Source organism: Colossoma macropomum, unplaced genomic scaffold (genome assembly GCF_904425465.1).
Source record: "Colossoma macropomum unplaced genomic scaffold, Colossoma_macropomum, whole genome shotgun sequence".
NCBI lineage: Eukaryota > Metazoa > Chordata > Actinopteri > Characiformes > Serrasalmidae > Colossoma > Colossoma macropomum.
Window position 1 is genome coordinate 42,538,174 of NW_023494784.1, and position 20,958 is coordinate 42,559,131.

Sequence of the window (20,958 nt, forward strand, 5' to 3'; positions counted from 1 at the left end):
GTATCTGTGAGTGAATGAGAGAGAGAGAGAGAGAGAGAGAGAGAGAGAGGGAGAGAGAGATTGTGAATGTTCAGTTTCGTTCTAGCTCTAGTTAGGTTTGCATGATCTAGACAGATTTGGACATTCTGGGTAGGTTCAGAAGTTCTGGTAAGGTGTGGTTACTCTGGTTGGGTCTGAATGGTAAATATAGGTTTGGATGTTGTGGTTAGCTTTGAATAATCAGGTTAGGTTTGGATAAACAGGTTAGATCTGTAAGACCTGGTTGGGTTTTAACTGTCTGTTCTGAATTGGTTTGGAAATTCTTCAGATGTTCTGGCTAGGTTTGGATGTTCTAGTTAGGTTTGGATGTTCTAGTTAGGTTTGGATATTCTAGTTTGGTTTGGATGTTCTAGTTCGGTTTGGATGTTCTAGTTTGGTTTGGAAGTTCTTTATAAGTTTGAATATTCTGCATATGTTTGGACGTTCTTGTAAGGTTTGAATGTTCTGCATAGATTTAGATGTTCTTTTAAGGTTGCACTGTTCTGCTTAGGTTTGGACGTTCTTTTAGGTTTGAATGTTCTGCTTAGGTTTGGAAATTTGGGGTTTTTTCAGATGTTTTGGTTAGGTTTGGATGTTCTGGTTTGGTTTGGATGTTCTATTTAGATTAGGATGTTCTCGTTAAGTTAGGATGTTCTAGTTTGGTTTGGATGTTCTATTTAGATTAGGATGTTCTCGTTAAGTTAGGATGTTTTAGTTTGGTTTGGATATTATAGTTAGATTAGGATGTTCTTGTTAATTTGAATGTTCTAGTTTGGTTTGGATGTTCTGGTTAGGTTTGGACGTTCTAGTTTGGTTTAGATGTTCTACTTTGGTTTGGCTGGTCTACTTTGGTTTGCATGTTCTGGTTAGCAATGGATATTCTATTTAGGATGTTCTTGTTAAGTTTGAATGTTCTGCTTAGGTTTGGACGTTCTTGTAAGGTTTGAATGTTCTGCATAGATTGGGATGTTCTTTGAAGGTTTAACTGTTCTACTTAGCTTTGGACGTTCTTGTAAGGTTTGAATGTTCTGCTTAGGTTTGGACGTTCTTGTAAGGTTTGAATGTTCTGGTAAGGTTTGAATGTTCTGATAAGGTTTCAATGTTTTGTTTCAGTGTGGACGCTCTGGTTAGTGTTAGATATTCTCGGTTAACATCTGGACGTTCTAGGACAGAACATTCCGAGACACAGAGAGAGGCAGAGAGAAAGAGTTTTGTTTCAGCACCGCAGTGGTTGAGCGCATCGACAGAGAGAGAGAGTGAAAGAGTGAGAAAGAGAGATGTGGTTCAGAGATAGCGTGGTGGAGTGATGAAGTGAGGAGTGCATCAGTGAGAATAAAACAGTGGTAGAATGAGGGTGGAGAAAGGAGTGATCGAGCAATAGATGAGGAGAGAGAGAGAGAGAGAGAGTGGACGTGGTTTTTGCTGGGTTTGCTTCAATTGTGGGTAATAAAGCAGAGCTGTGAATGAAAATCTTTAGTCCTGCTTGTGCGATGATACACACACACACACACACACACACACACGCACACACACACACACACACACACACACACACTGAGCAGACTGCCACACCCATGCAGACGTCCAGTACAGACGTCCAGTCCTAAATGAGATGCCCGCCTGTCCGCTCCTGTTTGTGTTGCTCTCCTCTTGGCTGCTAATCACCGCTGGATTATTTCTTCATCACTCTGTCTCTCATTTTTCTTTTCTCTTTGTTTCACAGTCACCCCATCTCCTTCATTCATCCACTCCCTTCCCCTCATCCTGCTCCCGAGCCATGAATTATTGATGAATGGACCTCCGTAATGCAGCCAAATAAAACACAGAGAGAGAGAGAGAAAGAGAGAGAGAGATGTAAATAAATGTTGATTTCAGAGGCTGAGAATGAAAGAAACGTTGCTTATTGAACAGACATTTATTTAAATCTAGCTGTAGCAATCAGCATTTCCCTTTGTCACATACATCAAACACAGTGGCAGTCAGCATTATTTTTGTTGATCTTGGTCAAACATATCTAATAATATCCGTAGCAGCCAAAAAGCGAAATTAATCAGATGTATTTGTAGTAATCAGCATCTTCTGACTTGATCTTTGTCCATTTTGACAGTACCGCAAGCATTGCATCAGCTGGCCAATCAGGACTAAGATCTAAGCTCTTCTGACAATGTCACAATTTGCGTCACATTACTGAAGCCCCATGTGTGATGGATTTCAGCACCATCTGTAGCGGACTGCTCCCAGTCACTTTCGTTTCAGCGCCGCGGGGCTGCGGACAGCTCCTGCGTGTTCGCTTTCAGCACCAGTGGCAACGGACAGCGCTCGGTCTTACACTCCAGCACCACGGACAGCGCTGCAGCAGGTTTCAGCACCACTTAGAGCGAACAGCTCCCCAACTACAGGCTGTAGGATCCAGATATTTCTGAAAACACGTTTTTCTCCATCTGTTTTCCTCCTTTTCTTTATATGTGGACTTTATTAATTATTGAGGTCAGGTATTTCAGCCACAATCATTGCTAACAGGTAAAATCAAGCACATAGCCGTGCAATCTCCATACACAAACACTGGCAGTAGAATTAAGTTATCTACTTTATTAATCCCACAACAGGGAAATTCACCTCCGCATTTAACCCATCGGTGCAGTGAAACACCACATACACACTAGTGCTAGTGAACACACACACTAGGGGGCAGTGAGCAGCCCTACCCACGGTGCCCAGGGAGCAGGTGGGGGTTAGGTGCCTTGCTCAAGGGCACTTCAGTCATGTCCTGTCAGCTCAGGCGATCGAACTGGATCGAACAAGGCTGGTTCCCTAGCCTCCAGCCCATGACTGCCCTTAAAGCACACACACTAGGGGGCAGCAAGTGGTGGCCAGCCCTATCCACGGCGCCTGGGGAGCAGTTAGGTGCCTTGCTCAAGGGTGCTTCAGTCATGTACTGTCTGCTCAGGGGATCGAACCACCGACCTTCTGGTCACAAGGCTGGTTCCTTAACCTCCAGCCCACGACTGCCCTGTGATTAAATGTGCCACAAGACAGTTGGGAAATTTCTACCCTGTTAGCTCTGCCCTAGTCAACTGTAAGTACTGTGATCAACAGCCATGAAGCAGATGTAAAGAGCAGGAGCCACCAAGTGGTAAAGCGTGTAGTGCGCAAAAATCACTTATACTCTGTTGTATCACTCACTACAGAGTTCCAAACTGCCTCTGAAAGCAGCATAAGTGCAATAACTGTGTGTGTGAGCTTCATGAAAAGGGTTTCCATGGCTGAGCAGCTGCACGCAAGCCTAAGATCACTATGCGCAATGCTAAGCGTTAGCTGGAGTGGTGTAAAGCGCCGCCACTGGACTCTGGAGCAGTGGAAACGTGTTCTCTGTGGTGATAAACCATGTCTCACTATCTGTCAGTCTGATGGATGAATCTGGGTTTGGTGGATGCCAGGAGAACAATACTTACCAGAATGCACAGTGCCAACATTAAAGTTTGGTGGAGGAGGGATGATGGGCTGGGGCTGTTTTTCAGGCTTTGGTCCCCTTAGTTCCAGTGAAGGGTGATGTTGATGCTGCAACAAACAAAGACATTTTAAACAGTTATATGCTTTTAACTTAACAGTCTGGGGAAGCTCCTGTCCTGTTCCAGCATGACTGTGCAAGGGCTATAAAGACATAGTTTGATGAGGGTGTGGAGGAACTCCAGTGGCCGGCACAGATCCCTGACCACTGATTGCGGGACAGGCTTCAGTGCCTGACCTCACAAATGCTCTTTTGACTGAATGGGCACAAATCCCCACAGACACGCTCTAAAATCTTGCAGAAAGCTTCCCAGAAGAGTGGAGGCTTTTATGGCTGCAAAAGGGGGGCAACTCAATTTTAATGGACTGGGATGTCCAACAAGATCATATAGATGTGAGAGTCAGGCGTCCACATACTTTTGGCCATATTGTATATGTAAATGTCCTCTGCTCTGAGAGGCTGATCTGAATTGCGCCTCATTCGAAAAGCAGTCCAGGCCAACACACACCTTATAACTTCAGCAGGAATGGGTGGAGCTAAACTGCTACAGGCAGAACAGGTTAAAAATGGAAGTGAAAAATGCAGAGAACAGTTCTGTTCTCAAAAATATCTGGACAGAATCTTTGAAAAGCTTTATCCCTCCCCACCACGGACCCGTTCCTTAGTTTTAGCTGCTCATTCATTCCAAGAGCAAAAGTGTTAATGGTCCGTTTTTGATGTGGTAAATTAGAAGCTACGACAGACAGTCCTTTACAGCATTGACGCCAAGTAATTGCTTTGCTGTGCAGATAATTTGCTGGAATGGTTTCAGTGCAGGCAAATTAACTGGCGCCCACAGGAATCATCCTTCAGAGAATTCAGGAATGAAATCACCACATACACACGCTGTATAAGAGTGACTTGCTTTAACTAGTTTGTCCTTAAATTATGAATTTACTGAAACTCTGGCCTAAACAACTGTATTCGGCTTGAACATTAACAGGCCAATATCATGGAAAACTGGATTCTGACTAAGGCCCAGCCCCATTTCTTATTTTTACCCCTACCCCTTGTTTTCAAGTCTCACTTTGTCCCTTGGAACTGACTTACAAGGGGTAGTGGTATGAAATAGGACCCTCAAATAAAAAAGAGCATCACTTCATTAACAGCTACCAGCGCTGCTCTGTAGGCGACCCTGCCAGTCTGCAGTGACAGCAGAGGAGGGTAAAGTTCAGCTCCTCACTGCTGGGCTTTAGTTACATTTAGGGCATCATATTCCTTCAAAGAGGGGGGCAATTATTTATTATCACCCACCCCTAATTCTTCAGTGATGTGAAGCTGAAGTCAGATATTCACCAGCTTCTCGTTCGAATTTTCCCTGTTCCACCTTAAATGGTGCAGCAGTTACATTCTGGCGCTTTAGGCGTCAGAACTGCTGGACTATTTAAGGTGGAACGGGAAAGTTAGCTAGCTAGCTACCAAGACATCAGCATATTATTAGCGATTTTTCATGCTTGTTATGAAGAAAACGGCCATAATACACTGAAACGACATTAAACTAAGATAATATAATGGTCATTGTAAGTTTTTAACGGAGAAAATTCTCTCATTTGTGGGTTTCTCTGGTCGCTTGCTCAGCCATCTCGCCGGTTTTTCTTTGTTTCTCATAACACTCTGTTTGGAGGGCCATGTAGCCTTAACATTTGACCCTACCCCCTATCTCAACAAAAATTGGGACACCCTACCCTTAGGAGTGAATGCACAAGATGGAGGGGTAGGGCTAAGTGGTGGGGCCGAGGGGTGAAATGGGATTGGGCGAATGTATGTGAATGTTTTTGAAGTTTCATACTTTACCATTCCCTCTTAGTCCATACTGTCCTTTTAGAGAAGCTTATCTGCATCATTTTTAACTCATCGTTTTTGTGATGTCTCAAAAACCAACACATTTACATCCACCTGTTCTGCCTTCAGCTATTTAGACCCACCCATTCTCACTGAGTGTTTCAACCCGGACTGCTTTCTGAATGAGGCAGCCAATCAATATAAAGCTTGTTTACATATATCAGCCTTAAAGGCACAGTAACAAAAATTATCATTCTAAAAGGTTGAATGGAAAATGGTCACAAAAAACTGACTGAATTATGTTTTTATTGACATAAACCCACACAACTATCACAAGGGAACCTCAGTGGGAAAAATAGAAAGAAGGAAAAATATAGGATAAGGTTTAGAATCTTTTGAAAATATTACAGTATAACCCCTGAAACTGCAGGCTTAGAATTATTACTGTCTTATTATTCAGCTACTACTATGTAATTACTGTGTAGAACTGTGTATATGTAATATATTCTGTGAATCGCTGTGGCTTGACTGTTGTTTCTCTCTCTCTCCGCAGACCGTGCGTCATGGTTTCCCCTACCAGCCCACTGCTCTGGCGTTTGATCCCGTGCAGAAGATTCTGGCGATCGGCTCTCGCTCCGGAGGCGTGCGCATGTATCCTTTTCCGCCGTGCTTTTCCTCTGCAGAGTTGTTTTGAATTCGCTTCGTGCTCTGTTTGTCCCCTCCGGGCCTCCGTAGGGAGATACGGACTGTATGAGGGAGGAGCGCTTCTGGAGGTAAGAGAACAGCACTGCGCTGTGTTTTCACACTTAAAGGCCTCCCTGCGGCCCGGCACTGAGTCTGCCTGCTTAATATCCTCCCTGAGACTGAGAGAGAGAGAGAGAGAGAGAGAGAGAGAGAGAGACATACAGGATTGGTTAGTTGTTATTGTGATGTTCGTACTATTATCCTGCACTGTTAAAAATAAAGCTTTGGAGTGAAGCCATAGATGAGCCACTTTCCCTAAAGAGCCTTTCAGTGCATGGTTCTTTAAAGGGCCTGTATCCTATATTTTTCTTGTGTTTTCATTTTTTCCTTCTGACCTGCACTTTTCACACTTTTGTCATTTTATGTACCAAAATCTGCACCTGATATGTCTAAACAACCTCTGTTCTGATTGGTCACCTTGTATTATGCAACACTCAAAAAGCAGGCCAAGCTGAAACACTCCTTATAACTTCAATGTGAATGGGTGGGGCCAAACTTCTGGATAGGAGGTTAGATGTAATTGTGTTGGTTTTGTGACATCCCAAAATTCAAAGCAGACATATATAGACTGTATGGAGTGGAATACATGTTGACATTGTTTACACACTGTATAAAATTCTATTATTTCAATAAAAACAAAGGCAATTTGTTTTCCATGATATGGTCCCTTTAAGAAACTCACTAGTAAGATTCTTTAAGCAACCAAAAGTGGTTCTTCAGTGGCATCACTTATTTTTAGAGTGAAATGCCTAAACAGTGAAAAAGTCCATAAATAAAAGGTGTTTCGACTGTGATGGCTTTCCTGGGTTTGACAGACCTATAGAGATATAAGACAGAAAATTTGGGTGTATGTGCTGTGTGTGTTAAATATGAGGACAGGACGATGATGATGGGGTAGATTTCTTGCTTTCTGTGCTCTCTGGCCTTTATCTACAAATCAGCTGAGCTCAGTATATTGCATTTGCTCACAGCCCCATTCATCTCTGGATGATGGGGCTTAATGGGTGGGATTACAACCCCATTAGAGGTGAAGGAAAAGAGGGTGGTAAGTACTCAGGTCAAGGTGATGCTCGTGGAGTGTTCAGCGCTGAAGGACATGTCGTCTCTCCAGGGTTAGTGGGCCATTACAGTGATGTATAAGAACAGCTGTAATTGTTGTGAATGGGAGATTTGTCCTTCTGTGTTTTTATGTTCATACATTTTCAGTAAAACATGTCGTGGTGTTGGAGTGAATAGTATATATGGGCATATTATTTTATATATGTTACACATGGTATATACATACAGATTAGAGATGTGTTATTATTATTATTATTATTATTATTATTATTACATATAGACACTAACTTATACAGTCATATTTAAAACTAAACTAAATCCCTTAAACGGCCAGAGCCTGCAGGTGGGCCCAAAGTTATATTACACACTTCTATAACCTAAGAATAGCTCAGCCAGTTTGCATTGTAGCCCAAGTAATTACATAATAATAAGACTTAACATGTAAGAAAACTGGAATTTTACTATATGTATAATACACTGATCCACTCAGACCAGCGCAACACACACTAACACACCACCACCACGTCAGTGTGACTGCAGTGCTGAGAATGATCCACCACCCAAATAGTACCTGCTCTGTGAGGGTCCATGGGGGTCCTGACCACTGAAGAACAGGGTAAAAGGGAGCTAACAAAGTATGCAGAGAAAAAGATGGACTACAGTCTGTAATTGTGGTCATAATGTTATGCCTGATCGTTGTATATGCCATAAGTAATTATTATAGATGGGTACTTATATGTATAATACATGTGAAGCATATTACACACACACATATGTAAATATATTCATATATATGAATAGGATATATTATTACATGTGAGTACTTACAGGTAATGCATACCTACATACTTGCTTTGTATATAAACAAGTCTGTGTGACTTCATTAGTGTTGCAATGCTTAAGATTTGTTTCTCTTTGCACAGCACTCTCTCTCTCTCTCTCTCTCTCTCTCTCTCTCTCTCTCTCTCTCTCTCTCTCAGCAGAGCGGTATATTTAGTCCTTGTTCAGAGCCGTGTATTGATCTAAAGTGCCCCAAGTTAAACATTCACACTGCAGTATTGATTGTCAGCTCCTCTGGCCACTCTGTGTGCTTTCTGTCTGCAAATCACTGCTACAGACACAGAGTTTAGGTAACAGTGTGTGTGAGGGGTGCAAAGTTTATGTTGGTGTGTGTGTGAGAGCATAGAAGGCATGTTGCTTGGCAGCATCCATATTTGGTTGACATTATTAGTCCTGAAATTATTTACTGGGATGTGTGTGTGTGTGTGTGTGTGTGTGTGTGTGTGTGTGTGCAGTAGGGGCAGAGTGTGAGTTCTACAGTGAGAAGGTGGGGGAGTCAATTTTTCATGCTATAGTTGTAAAACAAAAAATGTGTGCAATTAAATCATCATCTTACATTTTTCAATAATTTTAGCTTATTTTTCTTTTTTCTTTTTGGTGTATGTAAACACTGCCCAGAAGCAAGCAAAGCTTAGCTACAAATGAGAGTATGAATCACCATGGTGGCAGCGATTCAATTTGATTCTGATTCACTGCAACTATGATTTAATGTGATCACGATTCAGTGCAACCACAATTTGATTCGATTCAGGTTCACTGCAGCTTCCACTGGATTTAATTACGATTCAGTGCAGTCACAATTCAGTTTGATTATGACTCAATGCAGCCATGATTCTATCTGATTATGATTCAACGATTCAAATACAACAACAGCTTTTTAAATTCAATGCAACTGAAATTTGATTTGGTTGTAATTCAGTTCAACCATGATTCAGTTTGATTATGATTCAGCACAACCGTGATTTGGTTTGTTTTTGATTCACAGAAACTATGATTGAGTTTAATTATGATTCAGCACAACTGTGATTTGGTTTGGTTTTGATTCACAGAAACTATGATTCAGTTTGATTATGCATTTTAATTTGATTATGATTCAGTGCAGCCATGATTCAATTTGATTGAGTCGATGTAACTAAAATTTGATTTGATTACAATTCAGCATAACCACAAATATATTTTACTCTGATTACATACAACCATGATTTGATTTCATTTTTTAGATTCACCACAATGACTATATAGTTGATTACGATTCAATGCAATTATGATTCAGTTTGAGTATGATTTATTGCTTCAGGCCTTGTTTGATTTGATTATGATTTGGTGCAAGTGTGATTCGATTTGATTCTGATTCACTGCAAATGTGATTCAGTTTGATTACAATTCTGTGCAACTGTGATTTGTTTTGATTCTGATTCACTGTAACCACCATTCATTTTGATTAAAATTCAGTGAAACCATGATTCAGTTTGATTACGATTCAGTGCAGGTATTATGCAATTTGATTCAGGGCAACCATGATTTGGTTTGATTCACTGCAACTACAATTCGATTTGATTATGATTCAGTGCACCTGTGATTCAGTTTATGATTGAACACAGCAGCAATTCAATTTAATTCTGATTCAATGCACCTATGATTCAGTTTGATTGTGATTCAACACAGCTGCAGTTCAATTTGGCTATGATTCAGTGCAGCCATGATTGAATTTAATAACAATTAATCAATTACAATACAACCATGACTCGATCTGATTACGATTCAGTGCAACCATGATTCAGTTTGAATATGATTCAGCACAACCACAGCTTGACTGATTATGATTCAATGCACCCATGATTCAGTTTGATTCCGATTCACTGCAAGCATGGTTCGATTAGATTACGACTGTGTGGAGCCGCTATTCTATTTGATTAAGATTCATGAAATTTCACCATGATATTTAAAAATATTATAATTCATTCTAATTGATCAGTAGAGTTGATTCAAGCCTTCAGATTTCAGTGCATCTTTACTCCTTTAATGTTGGGAACAGGCCAGCATGCTTATAAGTATGATTATATGTTTGTGCGTATTTGTGTATATGTGGCGAAATGCAGGGCTTCTTAAGGTTCACGATGACGGACTCAGACTCAGTCAGGGAGCTGCTAGCACTCGTTCCGATGAAGACAAAGGATCAAACCTCTCAGCTAAATCAAGCCATATCAAACCGAATCAAATTACAGAGCCTCATTGTGGAGAGATAAGAGCGGAGAGAGAGAATCAAAGCATGATACATCACACCAGAGCAATCAAAGCATCGCGCAAAAGGGGCACTTTATCCTGGACTATTCGTCAAAAACGCACTGTTCTCAGCACTCTCAATCCTTCTGTTTTACGTAACCAAATAAAAGACAGTCAGATCTCCTTAAAGGGCCCATACCAAGCAAAATCAAACTACTCACTAATTCTTTTAATAAAACAGGTTGATATAGTACATAAACGTCGTTAAAGTTTCTAAATATAAACATTCACATTCCTGTCCATGTCTATGGAAACTAAACTGCCAAAAGAACCTGCACTGAATCTGTTGTTTTTGTGATGTCACAACCATGAACACAAGTAGATGTGAAAGCACAGACTTCCTACAACAGTTTAGCTCCACCCATTTATGTTGATGAGGAGTTCTTCTGCATGGACTTGGTTTTGAGTGAAGAGCGATGCAGGGCAGCCAATCAAAGCAGAGCTCATTTACATATATCAGTCTTAAAGGCGCAGTAACAAATGTAGCCTGTAGCATGTAGAAGTTAATTATGATACAGAAACCCACACAAAGGTCATAAGTGTGGTCAGAGGTCAGAGTGTTAGACATAAAATTAGGAGTGGAATGATCATGAATTTTTGAAAACGTAAAATAGTTTTTGACCGTCTGTGTATCTTCACAGTCTTATGATGTTGAAACATAACAAATACCAGAATTGTCATTAATACTGGCACCTCAAGCGGTTAACCGAGTACTCGAGCAGCGGTCCACACGCCCGCTGTGGAGCTCATGGCTTCTTCTGTGTTTGATGCGGCTCCTATTACATGGTAGACTGAAGAAAGTGAGTGTTTCTGTCTTTCCATACAAGTAATTGAATTTCTGGTGCTCTCCTCAGAGTGTTCGCTTCAGTTTGTCCTTCTGTGTGTGAGTGTGTGTGTGTGAGTGTGTGAGTGTGTGTGTGTGAGTGTGTGTGGTGTGTGAGTGTGTGAGTGTGTGTGTGTGAGTGTGTGTGTGTGTGTGTGTGTGTGTAATAGAATTCTCCTCTGTGATAGACAGTCACTTCTCATCAGAGCAAACCAGAGAGAGAGAGAGATGGAGAAAGAGAGAGAGAGAGAGAGAGAGAGAGAGAGAGACAGTGTGAAGGAAAAACACACACACACTTGTTTGTTTTTGTGAATTCTGGGGACATTACACAGACATCCATTTGTTTCCTGGAGTCTTACCCACACCTTAACCATAATTATTAGTACCCTAAACCTAACCTGACCCTAACCGTATAACCTTAAAACATGTCTTCACCATAAAATTTAATGGTTTACACGAGGAAGAAAGGCCCTCACAACATGAGTGCTTAAACAGGTGTTGGCATGCTTGTATATATATATATATATATATATATATATAATATATAATATATATATATATATAAATGTGAAATGTGTATGTGTGTGTCTGTTCTCGTAAGAGCAAACCAGGGATATGTATATATTTATACAACAGTTAGTTCCAGCCATGCAAGCTGATTGGTTGAGAAGCGTTCTAACTGTGCTGTTATTTCAAAATAACATCACAGGTTTTTCACAAACACTGTGTCACTCCGCTGAGACGCCGTTGCTAAGCAATGACTTTGATAGGAGACACTCAAGACATTTGAACATTTTTACTTTTACTGTGCACAAACAGAAAATGGACACTTAAGATCACATTTGACCGACAGCCAATTTGGTCAGACTCTGAAGACGAGACTACACTAAGTTCCCAAACTGTCAGTTGGTCTGTGTGGAGCTGGAGAACGAGCTGCCGGCTGTGCAGCGAGTGGGCGGAGCTCGTTACTCTGACGTAGCAACAAGCTGCTCGTTAAGGAACTATAATTTGGTGAAGGAACTGTGAACATTAAAACATATTAAACGCCGCGTTCACGGCCCAGTTTATTAATTTATTACTTTATTTATTTAACTGTTGTATAAAAGCAGTAGAACACTCGAGGATGTGTGTTATCACTATAACATATTCTGTTGCTTAAATATTACTCTATTTACTATATATTCACTTCACATACTGTATGGTAAATTTACAGTGCTTTACTCTGCCGCCAGTAAATTACTATAAATCACATTGTCTGATATGTTGCAATGCTAACCAATGCCCTGCTCTAATCGCCCAATCTTTTACAGTAAGATTTTGTTCATTTACAGGATCATACTGTAAAAGATCGTAAAAAACTCGGTGTTTAAAAACTGCTGTAATTTTACAGCATTTGTAAAGTTATAGACAGAGAGAGAGATAAAAGGTATGAAGAGGGAGAGACAAGGAAGTAGAGAGAAAAAGAGGAAAAGAGAAAAAGAGAGAAACACAAAGAAAAAGAGAGAGAAGAATAAATGGGAGAGAGGGAAAAGACAGAAGGAGAGAGAAGGAAACACACGTATATTAGATAGAGAGGAGTAAATAGAGGCAGAGAAAAAAGGAGTTAAGAGAGAGAGACAGGAAAAAAGAGAGGGAGAGTTAGAGGGAGAGAGGACCGGCAAAAAAGGATAAAGGAGAGAAGTGGATGAATGTGAATGAATGTGGGGTGAAGGGAAGTGAGCTGGTAGATGAGTGCAGGTGAGAGGGATAGAGCCGCATTGGGGCGGAGTTTGGAAAGGGTTTATGCAACCTAACTCCACACACACACACACACACACACACACACACACACACACACACACACACACCACACCTACCCTCATGCATCCACATATACAGTGTGTGTGTGTATGTATGCATGTCTTACTGTCAGGCATGCACACACGTGCACTGTATATGTGGATACGTGAGGGTAGGTGTGTGTGTGTGTGTGTGTGTGTGTGTGTGTGTGTGTGTGTGCATCATTGTCAGGCGCTGCACGTACTGAGTTCACTGCAGTCTGTGTCTAGTTAATGTCAGAATGATGGGGCAGCACACACACACACACACACACACACAGTGCGCACCATGACAGATATCATGTTGGTGCTGTGTGTGTGTGTGTGTGTGTGTGTGTGTGTGTGTGTGTGTGGGGGGGGGGGGTGTGCAGGCTTATGCACAAACGTTTCAGAGGGGCTCAAGAGGGAAAACAGCACCCTGAATATGAATGAAATGTGACATAATTTTTAATCTTACACTCCAGTGATATAAGAACTGTATTCATTTCAGAGTGAGAAACTGATCCCTGACCACACACAGTCCGTGGGTAGTAAAATGACCCACCACACTGACCGGCTGCCTTATATGACTGACTTTGTTTGAAGCCCCAGGGAACTAAAATGAGTGTTTTCTTTCTACATAAGTCAATTTTGCTTTTGTAGGCTATCAGTATACACGGGCAAAGTATGTCCTGTGAATAACGTTCCAGTGTCCACTAAATGACCAATGTATTTGGCCAAACTTCTCCTCTTTTGAGGTAGACTGGACAGTCCAAATCTTGGGTCACGCGTACGTAAGCAGTACCCTGACCAATCACAAGGCTGATGTGAGACGTCTCGGCCACGCATCTTTAACAAAACTCTCTCTGTTAGAGTCGGAGCTTCTTACAGAGAGAAAGCTTACAGCCTAGCCAGCATGATGACCATTTGTCCATTTTGTGTTCAGTCGGCCACACCAGCACTCCCTGGACGCACATCCAGCAGTGAAGTGAACTGGAAGGGGAGTTCATGAAAGCCGTTGCCATGGAATCCCAGGTTTTTGCAATGGCATCCCAGGTGGTTGCTAAAGTGTTGCTAGGCTATTGCTACGGTATCTCATGTGGTTGCTATGGTGTTGCTAGGCCACTGCTATGGTATCTGAAGTGATTGCTAAGGTGTTGCTAGGTTTTTGCTAAGGTATCCCATGTGGTTGCTTATGTGTTTCATGGCTGTAGCTATGGTATCCCAGGTGGTTCCTATGGTGTTGGTAGGCCATTGCTGTGTTGTCCCAGGGGGGTTACTAATGTTTTGCAAGGCTGTTGATATGGTATCACAGGTGGTTCCTGAAGTGTTGTAAGGATGTTGCTATGATATCCCAGGTGGTTGCTAATGTGTTACTAGGCCATTGCTATGGTATCCCAGGTGGTTGCTAAGGTGTTGGTAGGCCATTGCTATGTTATACCAGGTGGTTGCTAATGTCTTTCTTGGCTGTTTTTATGGCATCGCAGGTGGTTACTGAAGTGTTGCAAGGCTGTTGCTACGATATCCCAGTTGGTTGCTAATGTGTTTCTTGGCTGTTGCTATGGTATCCCAGGTGGTTCCTATGGTGTTGGTAGGCCATTGCTATGTTATTCCAGGTGGTTACTAAAGTGTTGCAAGGCTGTTGCTACGGTATCCCAGGTGGTTGCTAAGGTGTCACTAGGCCGTTGCTATAGTTTCCCAGGTGGATCCTATGGTGTTGGTAGGCCATTGCTATGTTATCCCAGGGGGTTGCTAATGTGTTTCTTGGCTGTTGCTTTGGTATTCCAGGTGGTTCCTGTGGTGTTGCTAGGCCATTGCTGCTCCCATGTGGTTGCTAAGTTGCTGCTTGGTGAGTGGAGACGTGAGGTAGTCTACAACAAGAACCTGCATAGACCTCGTTTTCTTTTCACTGTTGTGTTTAGTTCTGCTTCTTTGACATTGCAGTTTAAGGGTGTTGGACTGAGGGCTGTCAATAAAAGATGCTCATCAGAATATTAGGCCACGCCCATAGTTTATCAATAATCAGCCAGTGTTTGTGTATGTGCCTGTGATAGGTCAGAGATGACTGAGGGGCCACCCAAGAGGGATGAAATTCATGAAATCCATGAATTCAAGCCCACCCTTTAGCTCTATTTCAGGTATGAGGCTCAGCCAATTGTCTTGAACAGTGTCAATATAAAATACAATTATTACACGCTGACCAAGAGGGCACTTACAGTATGAGGGCAAAAGGGCAGGGGCTCAATCCCCCTCTGGCGTCTATCCTGGTTCCCATGCTGACTATCTCTGCTCTTAATATGTCATCTGTCAGCACTGTGCATCCTTCCTTCTGCCATTTCTGTTTCTCTTTTCATTCCATATTATAGAAAATCTGTACATATATTTACGTTTATTATATTTACATATATCTGCTTATTAACCCTACAGCAGTTCAGCACTGCGCATTCTCATTGAAGTTAAAAGGAGTGTTTCAACCCTGGACTGCTTTTTGATAAAGGCAGAATACAGGCCAGCCAATCAGAACAGAGGTCATTTACATATATCAGTCCACTTATAACATTTGTGATAGTTTATACATCAAAAATGGCCATAATTCATTTTTAAATAACCTCTTTTTATCCCTTAGAATTAAACAGGCTTTTTTTGTTACCGTACCTTTAAGACTGAAATATGTAAATGAGCTTTGCTCCATCCTCATTCTGAAAGCAGTCCAGGCTGAAACACTCCTTATAACTTCAGCCTGACTGAACTGCTGTAGACTGAGTAGGTTTACTAAGGGTTAGGGGGTTAAAGAGCTTACTAAGGCAGTTGATGTATCTTAATATATAGATCAAAGCATATAGCTTGAAGTGAGTTTTTAAGAGTATCATATTCAGCCATATTTGGTGTTTTAGTCATGTGGTAAGACTGATTTTTAATAAAACAACAGGCAGTCCAAATCTGGGCACTGACCTTCCGATCTGTGAACATGACACAAATCTGAATTCACCCCACAGTGAAGACTAGAACGACATGGTTTAGATGGATTGTGGTAACAAGTCTCCGCGGCTCAGTGGAGAGGTCAGTGAGAGTGGCACACACACACACACAGACGCACACATGCGTGCGCAGGATCAGCGACCCATGCAGAGAGCTTAATTAGATTTTATTTAAGCTGATTTATAGTCACCGCTGCTAATTAGATTAATGAAAGTTTTATGACAGCAACAAGAAACAAAAAAAAATGAATATATATATATATATATATATATATATATATATATATATATATATATATATATATGAGATAAATATATATATATATATATATATACGAGATTTTGGTCCGACAGCAAAGAAATAAAATTAAAAAAAAAATATATATATATATATATATATGTGTATATATATATATATATATATATATTCAGATAGAATATTAAAAAAAAATATATATATATGTTTTTTTTTGTAAGTCTGAAACCAGATTTTTTTTTCAAGTAATTTTGGCCCGTTTCTTTTGGTCCATTCATCATGAAATTTACACACAATATAAAGGACAAGAGGCATTTTTAAATTATGTCTATATACATATACACACACACATATATATATATATATATATATATATATATATATATATATATATGTATGTATTCTCACAGTGGAAGGATGGACGAAACACCTGTGGGTGTTTTCAGATCTGAAGCAGCTTGATTTTCTCCTCTCTCTCAAAGATGAAAGCTTTAAGTGCTATTAACCTGGTGGTGGTAGTTTTGGTGTCTACCAGGTCTTCCAGGTGGTTGTTAGCAGTCCCTCTTTCTCTGGAGCTTCTAATCATTTTTTGAACTCCAGTATTTTCATGGACTTTCTCCTTCTTTATGCAAATCTCTCCTCAGAAATCCCTCCTGATAAATGAATACCTTGTCCACAGTGGCCGTAGGGACTGGAAATGAGATAAACGAAGGGCCTCTCTACCTCTACCTTTCTTCTTACATAATAGCGCGTAACTGTAGCTGTTTACTAGCATCTCTTTTGAAGGAGCGCTGATGTCATGGACAGCTAAAGGTCATTCTGTTAATAATAGCAACAAAGGATAAAGGCCAGTTTATTCTGTGTGTGTGTGTGTGTGTGTGTGTGTGTGTGTGTGTGTGTGTGTGTTTGCCTTTGCAGCCTGTTTGCTTGTGCTAGCCATGCTAGTACAGTTTCACTCATCGTTTGTATGTATTTTTCCTCTCTTTTCTCTCTCGAGTGCTTTTCCCGCCAGCGCTCAGGCCTTGGCTTCATCAAAAGCGTCTCACACAGAGATTCTCTCCTCACGCAGAAAAGAAGAGAAGAGCAGCGTGCCATTGTAAAGCAAGGACATCATTGCATCAGAGAAAGAGAGAGAGAGAGAATGAGAAAGAGCGGTCAGGGCAGAAAGGCTTTTGAAGAAATCAAAATCTTTTATATTTAAAACAGCTCCCTGGACGCTTCTTGGCCAGCCTTGTGTTGGGCGCGATGTGTAGTGGGCCTTTCAAAGCGGTTTCAGGTGCGAAGAGGACGCAAACATCCATGTGTGTTACCTCAATAGGCTTATTATAGGGTTTGCATTCAAAGTAAAGTTTAACTGCAGTCGTATTAAAGCACTCGTGCTCTCCCACAAGCAAGACGAGCTCGTCTGCCACACCTCCTTGCACATTTGTTTGGACTGCAACCATGACAACTGAGCTCTGATTGATCAGCCTGGTTTTTTTAACAGATTGGAAAATCCAGAAAATCGAGCTTTATCTGATATAAACTTTTAGAGCTGTTAAGCTGCCCCAACATACATGCCAACATCATTCTATGGGCTTTAAGGACAATAGCCCAGGGGCCGAGCCACTAGGGGGCAGTTGTGAGAAAATCTAAACAGCTGTTTTGACTCATGGTGGGAGCTTTGCAGAGTGGTTGGATGATTATAATGCTCTCTACATCCTTCCATTTCCTCTTGCTATCACTGCTTAGCAACCATCCAACATGTCCATCACATTTATGGAAAGGGCCAGAAAATTGATGACCATGACTGCTGTGTTATTTCAGCAGAGAATAATGTATTTGTGAATAGACTAAGTCAGATATTGGATATCAGTTCACCTTGACAGAACTGCACAGGCGGGAGAGGGACAAAATGTTTCGATTGCGGGCGGGAGCGGGATGAATGATTCTGATTCACTGCAGAAGTGGGCGGGCGGGAGCGGGACTGCGCAGTCCTCTACTTTAAACTATTTAACAGTAAGCATGAACTTTCAAGCGTTTGGTCCTCACACAGCACGTTAGAGCATGTGATGCTGTACATTAATGACACGAACTGTACAAATACAGTAATCTACCGTACTTAAAATACAGTACTGTAGTTTTATTAAGCAGGAGGTTCCAATTAAAATGTCTTTGCCTCAATTCCAGCTGCAGTGAAGCCTGATTTGACAGTTTTTACAGCATAGCTGAGTGAAATATGAGGCATGGGAGATGATTTAGCCCCAGTTGACAGCACTATGCTATGCATCTGGTGTAATGTGATGTTGTACATCCTGCAGATGATTTATTAGAAGGAGTTTCTGTCTGGAATGTATAAGAGCTTCTTCCAGAATGCACATGCACATCCACAGTGAAATCAGTGAGCTGAAAGATTACCCAAACTCTGTAAGGTGGCCTGGTTAGCTTGCCTTACGTTGGTGCTAATTTGCTCCTCAAGGCCATATGCTGAAACGGAGAAAGGAATGTTGGCAGCACGTCTGTTCGACGAAAGCTTTCCTACTAGAAGTCACGCTCACCGCCAGCGTGCCGTTTCCCGCCGACGCTTCTTCTGACTTCTTTCTCTCTCGCTGAGGACGAGCCTGTTGCCTGAAGCCTGAGCCGATCCGGCGCTTCTTCCCTTTTAAAACATTTGCATGTAATCCTGGAAGTAATCAGCTTATTTTCTGAAAGTACCTTTAATCTGATTACATTTCTATAACTGCGCTGGATTACTGTTACCTTTTCTCTGTATTTTAAAGGGCCCAAATCACGGAGGGCCAAAATGTCCTCGCTTTTCAGAAATAGGTGGGGTTTATACAGTATTCAGACCTAACCAGGACATTCAGTCCTTATGTGGAAGCTAAGCTGCAAAAAAAACAGCCCAGGTTGAATTCACAGTTTTTGTGATGTCACAAATAACAGCAGGTTACGTCCACCTACGGTAGTTTAGCTCCACCCATTCATGAGAAGTATAAGGAGTGTTTCAGCCCAACAGAGGGAAAGTGAGGGAGGAGAAAGAGAGAAAAGGGAGAGATGTGGAGAGAGAGAGAGAGAGAGAGAGAGAGAGAGGACAAAGAAAGAAAAAGAGACAGAAAGAGAGGGAGAGAGAGAAGACAGAGAAAGAGAGGGAGGAGACAGAGGAGATGGCCAGACAGAGAAAGAGAGAGAGAGAGAGAGAGGAGAAAGAGAGAAAAGGTATATAGAAAGCTGGAAAGAAAGGAAAGAGAGAGAGAAAAACAGGACACAAAATGAGAGGTAGAAATGGAGAGAGAAAAAGAGTGAGAGAAAGAAAGAGAGAGGAGAAAGAAAGAAAAAGAGGTGGAAAGAGATGGAGAGAGTGAGGAGAAAGAGAGATAGAGGAAGAAAGAGAGACAGTGGGAGAAAAAGAGATGAAAAGAGATGTGGAGAGAGAGTGAGAGAGAGAGAGAGATGATCTGTCCTCAGTTTCTTGTCTCCTGCTGTCCTGCTGCGTGGCTGGACGTTGGTGATGTGGCTGCTTGACCGCAGCTCTTTGTTTGATGGAGTGGTTTGATTGTGGCGGATGCTGATTGGTGCTAATAAGAGGGATGGAGAGAGCGTGGGAGGGCAGCTGAAGGAGCGAGGGAAGGAGAGAAAAGACAGATAAATGGCGTTTGTGGGCCATTGTGAAGAAATGATTGCAATTAAGAGGTGGAAGTGGAGAGGCTGCTCTGAAGTGTGTGGAGGAGGAAGAGGCACTGACTCACACACACAGGTTTAAAACAGAGTCAGAGTGTGGAGTCAGAGAGTTCACACCCCAACACTGTCTTATGGTTTATATGTTTTATATCCCATATGTGTTCAGGACCCCCACAGGACCCTCACAGAGCAGGTTCTATTTGTGTGGTGGGTCATCCTCAGCACTGCAGTAACACTGACGTGGTGGTGGTGTGTTAGTGTGTGTTGCGCTGGTGCGAGTGGATCAGACACAGCAGTGCTGCTGGAGTTTTTAAACACTGTGTCCACTCACTGTCCACTCTATTAGACACTCCTACGTTGTCAGTCCACCTTGTAGATGTAAAGTCAGAGACGATAGCTCATCTGCTGCTGCAGAGTTTGTGTTGGTCATCCTCTTGTCCTTCATCAGTGGTCACAGGACACTGCCCACAGGACACTGTTGGCTGGATATTTTTGGTTTGGTTTGGTTTGGTTGGCAATTCTCAGTCCAGCAGTGACACTGAGGTGTGTACAGTGGTCAATTTTCTATATTTCTGACCTAAAACTTCATCAGAGACAAGAATATTAGACTTGGTTATTTATTTATTGGGGAAAATGATCCAATAATAGCTTTGACTCTTATGTTGGTGGGTTTCCTCCCATGAAATGCTGCTTCAGGTCCTTCCACAACATTTCTATAGAATTCTTATTTAGCTACTCCTTGGTTAAATGACTTGTATGCTTAGGGTCGTTGTCTCGCTGCACGACCTATGTTCTCTTGAGTTTCAGCTCACGGACAGATGTCCTGACATTTTGCTTCAGAATTTGCTGGTATATACAGACGGGCAGTAATGTTCTTTTAGGACAAAAGCGGCTTTCTCCTTGCAACCCTGCCATTGTTGTTTAGCGTTCTCCTGATGGTAGAGTCATAGACATTAACACACACACACACACACACACACACACACACACACACACACACACACACACACATATATATATATATAGAAAAGAAACACGCTAAGTGCTCACACACACACACACTGGGTTCTCGATCAATAGCCGCTGGAGTGGAGACCTCCCTGATTGCCTTCTCAGATGTGTGATAAAGAGAGCGATGGATGGATAGATAAATGGGACAGACAGAGGAAAGAATG

General features: G+C 41.7%; 1 protein-coding gene across 1 annotated transcript in view; it reads left to right on the forward strand.

Moving 5' to 3' along the window:
- The window catches only part of stxbp5l (syntaxin binding protein 5-like), a 262,054-nt gene that overhangs the window by 28,432 nt on the left and 212,664 nt on the right, over window positions 1–20,958 (forward strand). Inside the window, exon 2 of the mRNA XM_036571863.1 lies at window positions 5,901–5,998. Coding sequence (XP_036427756.1) covers window positions 5,901–5,998 — 98 coding nt within the window. The remainder of the gene's footprint in view (window positions 1–5,900; window positions 5,999–20,958) is intronic.